The sequence below is a fragment of the Pogoniulus pusillus genome, chromosome 26 (assembly GCF_015220805.1).
Source record: "Pogoniulus pusillus isolate bPogPus1 chromosome 26, bPogPus1.pri, whole genome shotgun sequence".
Taxonomy (NCBI): Eukaryota; Metazoa; Chordata; class Aves; order Piciformes; family Lybiidae; genus Pogoniulus; species Pogoniulus pusillus.
In genome coordinates, this window is record NC_087289.1 from 2,627,868 (window position 1) to 2,638,369 (window position 10,502).

General features: G+C 46.3%; 1 protein-coding gene across 2 annotated transcripts; it reads left to right on the forward strand.

Moving 5' to 3' along the window:
- The first annotated feature begins 10 nt into the window (after nt 1-10).
- TM4SF18 (transmembrane 4 L six family member 18) lies at nt 11-8,084 on the forward strand. 2 transcript variants are annotated; one of them, XM_064165318.1, is made up of 6 exons: nt 11-97; nt 2,446-2,656; nt 4,811-4,900; nt 5,553-5,695; nt 6,367-6,547; nt 7,748-8,084. In XM_064165318.1, the coding sequence occupies exons 2-6, from the start codon at nt 2,480-2,482 to the stop codon at nt 7,760-7,762; spliced, it is 606 nt and encodes a 201-aa protein (XP_064021388.1). In that variant the 5' UTR covers nt 11-97; nt 2,446-2,479; the 3' UTR covers nt 7,763-8,084. The 2 variants fall into 2 exon arrangements, with proteins under 2 accessions (XP_064021388.1, XP_064021387.1); XM_064165317.1 differs by lacking the exon at nt 11-97 and having other exon boundaries at nt 2,250-2,656.
- Nucleotides 8,085-10,502: the final 2,418 nt, after the last annotated feature.

The following is a 10,502-nucleotide window of genomic DNA, read 5'->3' on the forward strand; positions in this document are numbered from 1 at the left end:
TGTCACTCATCCAGAGTAAACCTGGTGTTTCGGTAAAGGACTTGGCATCAGCTCCCAGCCGTTGGCAGCAAGAAGAAAGCAATTCTTGCAACACTTGGTGAGTAAGGTATTTGAGGAACTGGTTGCCAAGTTTGCTTAATATTTAGTATAAAATGGCTGCTTCCTGCTCTGGTAGTACAGTATGCCAGCACAAAAAAGCACAGCTTGAGCTGGCTTATGCAGAGCTCAGTTTAAATACAAGATAAATCAAGCTGCAAGCTGCTGTGCTGCAGAATGGATGTTGTTCCAGGTGTCATTTTCCAAGGAAGTTTCTTGAGTGCTGTGTCCAGTTCTGGGCTACTCAAACTGAAGAGAGATGTTGAGGTATTGGGAGGTGTCCAGAGGAGGGAGACAAAGCTGGGGAGGGGCCTGGAGCACAGCCCTGTGAGGAGAGGCTGAGGGAGTTGGGGGTGTGCAGCCTGCAGAAGAGGAGGCTCAGGGCAGAGCTCATTGCTGCCTGCAGCTACCTGAAGGGAGGCTGTAGCCAGGTGGGATTGGTCTGTTCTGCCAGGCAACCAGCAACAGAAGAAGGGGACACAGTCCCAAGCTGTGCTGGAAGAGGTCTAGGCTGGATGTTAGGGGGAAGTTCCTGGCAGAGAGAGTGATTGGCATTGGAGTGGTCTGCCCAGGGAGGTGGTGGAGTCGCTGTCCCTGGAGGTGTTGAAGCCAAGCCTGGCTGGGGCACTTAGTGCCATGGTCTGGTTGATTGGCCAGGGCTGGGTGCTAGGTTGGGCTGGATGAGCTTGGAAATCTCTTCCAACTGAAACCATTCTATGATTGTACAAGGCCTGGACTAAAGTGTCCATAATGATTAGGGTACAGAACAGGAAGTATGGGAAGAGCCTCGTAGTAAAGCCTGAGGACTTCAAAATGAAACCTCTTAAAAAAAAAAAAAAAGAAGGGGAAAGAGACATGAGAGAATAGAGAGCAGAGAAAGGGTAGATAAAGGGTGTAATGCCTAAGTACCACCAGGCTCATTTCCTTGGGTGATCTCATTTGAAGCCATAGGAAAGAATTAGTTACAACAAATAGCTTTTATGAGAGCATGAGAGAAGTCTCCTGTGTACAGATCCTAAAACAGCTCATGAGGAAACAGAAGGAAAATATGCCATGACATCATTGGTTCTAAAATCAGCCTTCTTGCCTTTGATGGAGCCCAAATTGGTTTTGTTCTCTGACTATAACTTTCCCATTGAGCAAACCCTTCTCTTGAGTTAATCTTCTGATGATTCACAGGGGCATAGAAGGAAGGCTTGGGCCACGCTGTGAACGTTTGCACAACCCCAGCTCTGTGATGTTTAGTGGCTTAGGGAATGATGACACAGGAAAATGGAGGAGCTGTCTGGCTTTGGCTTTGCTCAGTGCAAAGCAGCAGGCATTTCAAAACACAGCCAGACCTTTTGTTCTGCACAAGAAGTCACATGTGTTTAGGTCGGATCTGTAGCTATGCCTGCTCAGCTCTGAGCACAGGATAAAGCAGCTGGGGAAATAGCAGAACTTAATCATAAAACAGTTCAGCTGCATAATGCTGTGGGAAAGGCTAACTCACAGAATCACACCCTTAACCAGGGTGGAAAAGACCTCCAGGGTTATTCAGTCCAACTCATCACAGTATCACCAAGGTTGGAAGAGACCTCACAGATCATCAAGTCCAACCCTTTACCATAGAGCTCAAGGCTAGACCATGGCACCAAGTGCCACGTCCAATCCTGCCTTGAACAGCCTAACCCTTCTAATTAACTGACCCATAGTGCCTCATCCAACCTCCTTTTAAACATCTCCAGGCATGGTGACTCCACCTGTCAGTTTCTAACCAGTGCTGCTTGGGCTTCTGGACTCTCAGCAAGGTGCCTGAGGCTCAGCTTAGTGTTTTCATGAGACTGCCCTACGTCTTGGCTCACCCTTGGAGCCTTATCTGCCAAGCTCTGGTATATTAACTCCCCTGTAGTGTGAGGCAGTGTGTGGCCTTCTGTGGAGGGGCTGGACACATTTGTCATTTCCCTAAGCAAGGCAGCAGAAGTGCTGAGCTGCAGGAAGGCCGAGCATCCTGCCGCGTGTCGGAGCATCTGCATCGCGGGCTGTGCGCTCGGGAGGAGGGCACTTCTCAGCACTCACTAGGAAGTCAAAGCTCTGAACTTCCTTCCTGAGTCCCACTCCTAGACTTATTTCATTTGGAAGAGCACAAAAGAGGATTCTTGTAGAAGGGAAGCTGCTGCCCAAAAGACGTCTGCTTAGAGTGGCCAATCGGTTCAGACGGCAATACTCATCTGTTGTTCTGCTGTTAAGCACTTCCCTGTCTCTGGCATCAAACGCCAGTCACCTGCTTCCTGTGGATGTGAAGTGACCGAAGCAAAATGAGGAGCTCAAATGCTTCTCTTATTTAAAACCTTTTTGATCTTTTCTTAGCTTAGAAGAGCAAAACTTCTAAAGTTCTAGAGGGATGGCTCTAGAGGCATGTGGAAGCTGTTTGAGTTGTCTGCTGATACCTCTTGCCCTTTGGAGTATTGTTGTTAACGTCCTTTTATACTTCCCTAATGGGAAGGCTTCACATGCTGCCAGCTACCAGCTGCCCAACTACGTGTGGTATTTTGAAGGGATCTGTTTCTCAGGCGTGCTGGTAAGTATTGATTCCATGCATTTAGAATGGGTAGTTTCTGCTGCGAGCGCCGCCGTGGGGTTGTGCTTGCAAAGGGGAACATGCATCGCTTTGGCACAAACACAGGGCAGAAAAACTTGCCCAAACTGAAAAGCATTTGAGAATGCACCAAATGAAATGCTCTGGGTGCTATTTAGTTTCATGTCAATGATGTTTCAGGGTTGGTTGTTTACTTTCTGCTGATTTTTTGCTTATGTGTAGTTTGTGTCTGTGTTGCAGGGGCAGGTATTCTGTTGATTTAATCCCCTGTGGAGGCTGAATTAGAGCTCCTTTACCAACCCAAAATGAAACAAAACCTAAAGTGCCTCCCCATGACTGTTCAGATGTGTGTTTAAGAGCTGTATGCAGTCCAGTCTTTAGGGGACTGGATGCAGTTCACAGTGCCCAGTGCTGCTGTTAGGCTAAACGCAGCTGGTCTCTGACTGCAAATGGTGTAGCAGGATTTTCTCCACGACCCTTGCAGTGGGCTCATCTGCAGTGAAACCCAGAGCTGCTCACTGCTCTTGCTGGTTGCTGTGTTCACAGAGAACTGCAGCCTCAGGGACAGAAAGCAATTACATATTAGAAGTACCTGCACACCATTAGTACTTAAAAGTAATAAGTGTGTCCCTGCCTATGGCAGGGGGTTGGAACTAGATCCTTGAGGATCCTTCCAACCTAAACCATTCTCTGATTCTAAGTAGAGTGTTTTTATGAAGGTGCTGAACTGGAAGAGTTATTAAGGCAGGAATCATTTGCCTGAAACAGTGTACTCTTCCTCAAGCAGAAGAAAAACCACATCAGGCAGAGAGTGAGGGTAGAAAAGCATAGCTGAAAATTTGGGGACAAGGTAAATGCAGTAGTGGCATTCATGTGTTGAAGGATTTTTAGCCTGAGGATTATTACCAATGTATTCAAACCTTCTATGTTATCCTGTTACAACAGGGCAGCAGCTGTGAGAGGATAGTGCTGTGATTCAGAAGCATTCCCTTTCCATATCTCCCCTCTCCAACCAGTGCCTGAGTGGCAGTTTGTGGTTCTGGGGTGCAGATTTCATTTGTGGAAATGATTCTAGTGTCAGGTTTCAATAACCCAGCAGCTGGAGAAGTATGCCGTGGATACTCGAAAGAGAAAGCAAAAGCAAGCCCAGGTGAAGTGAGCAAAAAGCTTCTACTGGCATAACCTGTGCTGGTAAGGAAGGTGATAGCCTGCTCTGTGTCACTGTGCCAGCTGGAGGCACTTGAACTGCTGTGCTTGTATCAATAAGATATCCTTTGTTTTATTGTTTCACTTGGGAGATTGGTTTTATTCTTCACTGGTGTAGCTGTGTCCTTGTCAGTGGTGCTTTGCTGTGAGAGGAGACACCCTACTGTTGTCTTTCAAGTGCAAGAAACAAGTAGTGACAGGAACAAGTTCTTTACCATGAGGGTAGTGGAACACTGGAACGAGTTGCCCAGGGAGGTGCTTCAGGCCCCATCCCTGGAGATATTCAAAGTGAGGGTTCTGGACAACCTGGTCTAGTTTGAGGATGTCCCTGCTTACTGCAGGGGTGGTTGGGCCGAATGAGGTTTGGATGTCCCTTCCAACCCAAACCAGTCTATGATTCTATAGTCACAGAACATGAGAGGTTGGATGGGACCTCCAGAGATCATCCAGTCCAACCCCCCTGTCAAAGCAGGATCACCCAGGGTACTCCACACAGAATGCATCCAGGTGGATTTTGAAAGTCTCCAGAGAAGGAGACTCCACAACCTCTCTGGGCAGCTGTTTCAGTGCTCCAGCACCCTCACTGTAAAGAATTTGCTCCTTCTATCTTCCATTTTGCCCCCATTGCTCCTTGCCTTATTACTGTGGACCACCGAAAAGAGATTGGCCTCAGCCACTTGCCCCCCACCCCTCAGATATGTATAGATGTTGATGAGATCTCCTCTCAGCCTTCTCCTCTCCAGACCAAACAGCCCCAGGGCTCTCAGTGTCTCTCCACAGGGGAGATGCCTAGTTCTTGAATAACTTTCTTTTTGAGAAGCTTCAACATCTCAGCAGAGCATAACAGACACAGCCTCAGCCTTCCACAGGTGAAGGACTTAGGCTTAATACCTTCAGCCGTTTCACTGACCTTGTAACATCCCCTTACAGATCCTCCTGCTGGCAGTCATTCTAATAGCACTGGAGGGAAACGTGTTCTATCGGTGCTGCCAGAGTGAGAGCTGCAACAAAACCTACAGGGTGAGCCTGCCTTTTACTTTTGTGCATCTCCAGCCTTTGCCCAGAGTGCCTTCCTGCTGCTGCACCTCCAGCACATCCTTATGTCCTGTCTACTGCTCTGCTTCCGCTTCCTTTCTCAGAGGAGTAGTCTAAGTAGGCTTGAGAGGTCACAGCAAGTGTAGCTCTTTCCTTCTGGTGCATAAGCAGGAGGAAAGAAAAATCAAACAAACCAAAATTGGTGTAAAATAAATGAAGAATGTAGAAGCTTGAGAGGTTGAGTGAAGTGCCCCAGCCAAAGCATTTCATCCCCTTGCATGTGTTATTTGGAGGCTTTGGAAGTAACCACTCAATTTTATATCATCATAAAAAGGTTTATCACCTGCTTGTGTCCCTCTAGCACTTTGCAAAAGTGCAGGTTTGGGGGAAGAAAAACAACCAGATCCTCAAATGAAATCCTTAACTGAGAGTTGTGAGGCTGTCTTAAACTCTGTCTTAATCTTTATTGCCTATGCACATGCTTGGATTCTTTACCTGGGATTTTTCTCCCTGAGTTTTGAGGGCTGAGGCAATCAAAGGTGCAATTTAATCTAAAGGAAGTAGCTTGTCAGGCTGAATGTATTTGCTGTGCACATTGTCCCCACAAAGTAATACTTTTGTTCTCTTTCTGCTTCAGAGTTTTATCTCAATTGTGCTAGCCCTGCTTGGAGTTGCTTTCTCTGGATACGGTTGCATCATTTTTACCTTGGGGTTGATCCAAGGCCCCTTCTGCAATTCATCGAGTGGATGGGATTATATCTTCAAAGGCACATCTGGAGGGTGAGGAAAGTAGAATGGCTTTGTCTTTCTGATGCTTGGTGTCAGGCAAGCTAAGGAAGCAGATGTTTTTGAGGAAAATAGGTCTTTTCCCTCAGCTGTGTTGGCCAGACCTATGCAGGACTTACACTGGTATGAAGAAAGGCGAGAGTCTGGCTCCTGAACTTGGAGCTAAAGCCCAAGATGCTTTCTCTATATTGTATAGGCAAACCTCTGCTATGAGGACAGGCTGAGAGAGCTGAGGTTGTTCAGCCTAGAGAAGAGAAGACTCTAGGGGGACATGGTAGCTGCCTTCCAGTACCTGAAGGGATCCTACATGAAGGCTGCAGAAGGACTTTTCATAAAGGTGTCTAGCAGCAGGACAAGGGGGGGTGGTTTGAAGCTGAGGGAGAGTAGATTTAGACTGGATCTTAGGAAGTTCTTCAGCACAAGGGTCGTGAGACTCTGGAATTGGTTGCCCAGGGAGGTTGTGGATGCCTCCTTCCTGGGAGGTGTGCAAGACCAGGTTGGATGAGGCCTTGAGCAGCCAAGTCTAGTTGAGAGACATCCCTGCCCATGGTGGGGAGGTTGGAGTAGATGATCTCTAAGGTCTCTTCCAACCTAAACCATTTGATGATGATGGTGAATTGGACATAGCACATTTAATTAATCTCCCACTGCTGTTTCTCTCACAGGTACCTCACAGATTATCCTTCTTGGTCTCAGTGCACTGAACCTCCTAACATAGTGGAGTGGAACATCATTTTACTCTCTATCCTGATAGCACTCAGTGGACTGCAGCTGATCATTTGTTTTCTCAAAGTGACTGCTGAGCTGAAACGGACACTCTGTGGGACCTACTCTGTGTTTGTCCAGGTAACAAAATAGCTGAGGTAATTCATCTCCAAGTCAGTTTAGCTCCAGCAGTTTCTCTCAATTGAGGACTTACCCTTTTGATTTATGCATTCTCTATGCTGGCTGCATTTCTAGATAAAAATAGCAGAGGATATGTACTGGTAATTAACTCTGCAGTGTTTGGTTCATGCACTAATTCCTTGTGCTGTACAGGGATTGGTGATGCTCACTCTGACCTTTAAGGTCAGCACTGAGAAGAAAAAAAAAGTCATTCTTAACAGTGTGTGTGTGCTTCACAGCAAACAGGAGAAGATGCCAGGGGAAACAGGTAGCAGTTGTGGTCCAGGCATCAGTTTTTACTGTTTTCAGTAGCTTATTGAAAAAAATAACTGAGAGGGCTCTGCTGTGGACACAAGTAGTTGGGCCCTGCTGTGGACACAAGTAGTTGGGCCCTGCTGTGGACACAAGTAGTTGGAACCTCAGAGCTGAAGTGCCTGAAGTGAGTAAGCTGCACACTGGGGTGAAGTGGTGAGGTTTAGTGAGGCATTCAGCTTCTCTGGTTTTGATGGTAGGGTGAAATTGGGAATGCTTGTCTTTTCCACCCCTTCTGCAGTGGGATGAAGAAGCCCTCAGGGGTTCTATGCAGCCAGCAGCCTCAGTGATGACAGCACGTTCAAGAAAGATTAGTAGTTAGAAGCAGCAGCAACCCTAAGAGCATTGGTGCGCAGCCACACGCACATCTGCACGGCCAGCTGTGTCCAGCTGCACACACACAGAGAGCAAGGCTCTGCCACCTCAGGGGAAGCAGGGAGGGCAGAACAGGCAGGCTGTCAGCACCTTTGCAGCATGAATTTGCCTGATCAGTGCTGGTTAGCCGGGGCAGGGAAACTGCAGGTGGCACGGAGGACCTTGGGCAAGAAGACAAGGAAGGGCTTCCTGTAGGAATTTACTGGGGCAGCAGCCTAAGATAAAGTCAAGCCCTGAGGCAATTTCTCAGAGCATTCTACTTGGCAGTGAATGAGTCTCACCAACCTGGGCTCCAGCCTAATTTCTAGTGAAGTCAAAAAGCAATGCTGCCAGCTTGTTCCTGGGTGCAGAGCAGAGTCACCTCTGGAGCTCAGAGTTAGATTGGATGTGGGTATTGAACAGTCAAACAACTTCCCTGCTAACTTGAATTGATAAAAAGAGGACAACTACTTCCTTCCCTTTTTTTATTTGCAGGGCAATATTCTCTGAAAAAATGGCAAGGAAATCTTCACTGCTTCTCCTCCACACCCTCAGAAAGAAAGAAATGGCTTCTCCCACATTTATGGCGGTAGATTTGGGTGCTGCTGTAATCCTGGCTTAAATCTTTGTCTCTCAAGCCGCTCTGTTTTGGATGAAGTTATTTGAACTGTTTGATGTCTGCGTTTTCCCAGTCGTTTTCTAACCAATCTGGTTGTCCTTAACTTATCACCTTCCAGCTTGCTCTGACAATAGGGAGGTTTGATGGCCACGGAACTGCTTTTGTATTGAAATCAGCCTTTTTGGAATAAACTGCTGTAAAGCTTCTATAGAACTGCTTTTATACTCCCTTCTCCTTAGAAGAGAGGTATGTTTGTTGTTCCCAGCAGGCTCAAATCAAAGCCCAGTAAGTCAAGAGGGGTTGTTCCCATGAGAATGGGTGCACTGATTTCTCAGTTTCGTTGCAGAAAGACCATAATGGCCATGGGGAGGGGCAGCTGATGCTGCTTATACTATCACAGTATCACCAAGGTTGGAAGAGACCTCATAGATCATCAAGTCCAACCCTTTACTTACTATGATGGAAGCTTTAACTGCACAAAGCAATTACTGGAAAAGGTCTATAAAGTCTTCCCTTCAGGCATCCAGGCCTGATTCAAAGATCAGATGCCCAGCTCTGAAGTCAGTTCTGCTGTCCAGAGTTTTTGTTCTACCTTGAAATGAAAGCAACATGCAGTTCTTCTGCAAATCAAGAGTAATTTAGAGGGGTCAGGGGACTAAGGCAAAAAAATGCTCAGGGTTTTGCTCCCAAATAAACTTGGAGATTTCAGTGGTGCTGCTTGTGAGGTTCCTAAACTCTTCCTCAGGCTGATGGAAATGTGAACAAAAATAAGCCAGTTAGCTGGTATGTGGATGAACAAGTCTGTTAGCTGGGTGTTAAGGAGTGACTTGGACTGCAAGTAGTGTAAGAGAAGGCAAACATGTTCTCGTTTTTGCTCAGCTAGCTTACAGCTGCAACCTGTCCAAGCTGATTTTTTCCACTGACCTTCATCCATGGCAAAGAACAACAACAAAAAGCCCTGCAGAAATAATGTTGAGTATGTGACACCAAGCTGGGAAACTCCAGAATTTCATCACAGGTTCAGTCAGATTTCAAAAACTTGCCTTTGGCCACAGATATTTAGACAGAAGCAGGATCCTGTGCTTGAGGTGAGATTATGAACTTCAGTATCCTGACACTGCTTGATATTTCTTTTTGTGTGTGTATGAAAAATAATTCAGCTTCACAGTTGAATTATTATATACAGTTCTCTGTGTACCACAGTCCTGCTAAGCAAGGTTTAGATTTGAATGCTATTAAAGGGAACATTTCCTACTTTAGCTATGTTCTGAATCTTAGTCTTCTATCCAAAGTAATCATGTTTTTTTTTTCTCCTGGCCATTAAGAAAATAGCTTTAAAGAAGCTTTTGACTATTAGAGATATTTTTTCATTGTCCTATGGTGAATCATAGAATCAAGCAGGTTGGAAGAGACCTCCAAGATCACCCAGTCCAACATATCACCCAGCCCTATCCAGTCATCTAGACCATGGCACCAAGTGCCTCATCCAGATGTCATCTAGGGTGAGTGTGACTGTGTCAGTGCTCAGAGTGCAGAATTTTCTCCAGTGACAGGAGCTCTGTTATCTGCAGTGTAGCTACATGGGATAGAAAGATATTTCTATTTTTCAACAGCAATCTTTACAACATCCAGATTTAAGGTGGCTTTTGTCTAAAGCTTCAGGTGTAACAGATGTACACTTGGGGGGGAAAATCAGCTGAAAACTTTAAATGCTTTCTAAACACCCTGTGTTTAAGGTCTGGTTCTGTCCTTGTTTTTCAGTGCACTTAACAGACCCGTGCTTACAGAACTCAAAGCAAATATACAGCCTTGTGCACTGGGCAGTCAGTTGGTAACATCTGGAGCTTTATGCATCTGTTATGCTTTCAATCCCTGAAGAATGTGGCATGCTCTGTCTGGTGGCAGACTAGGAGGAAGTTCATTTTGTGGAGTTTCTGAGTCTCATTTCCATTTGGGCAATACTGAAACTACTTGAAGTCAGATGCAGAGGTCCCTGCCTCTCTATATGAGCAGCTGTTTCACCTCTAGCTGCATGTGCCACACTTTGTGCTGAAATTCCATTTCCAAAGGAGCTGTGGTGGGTTAGCAGAGCTTATTCATGTATGCATCAATGTGTCAGCTCTGCTCTGATAGCAGTGACCTCGCACCTCTCTTCTCTCTCTGTGTCACAGCAGCAGCAGCGTTGAGTTGTAGATCCAGAAGCAGCAGGGGAAGCAGGCAGCAGCAGGTCTGCAGATCAGCACAGGTACCCCCGGGGAGAGAGGGCTGTCAGCTAGAGCTTGTCACAGGGCACTTCAGAAGTTGTGTTCTTGTGCCACACACCACAGACATTATCTTCTCAGTAGCACACAAGCTACAGAGAGAATGGTTACGATAGTGAAAATGTAATTAAGCCTAAGTCTGTAAATCCACTTTAATCTACAGGGCTTGCAAGATCCAGGATCTGGTAACAGTCTAAAGGCTGATTTGTGGGACAGTGGCTTGGCAGAAATTGAAAAACTTCTGTGAAGATTATCTGAACTGACGAGGTTACCAGAATCTTTTGTTTACTCTCGACACAGAGACGTTGTGCAACATTTTATTGTGTTCACCAAAGCAAACAGGAGCGGGAAGGGGGGAGGTGAGGAAGGG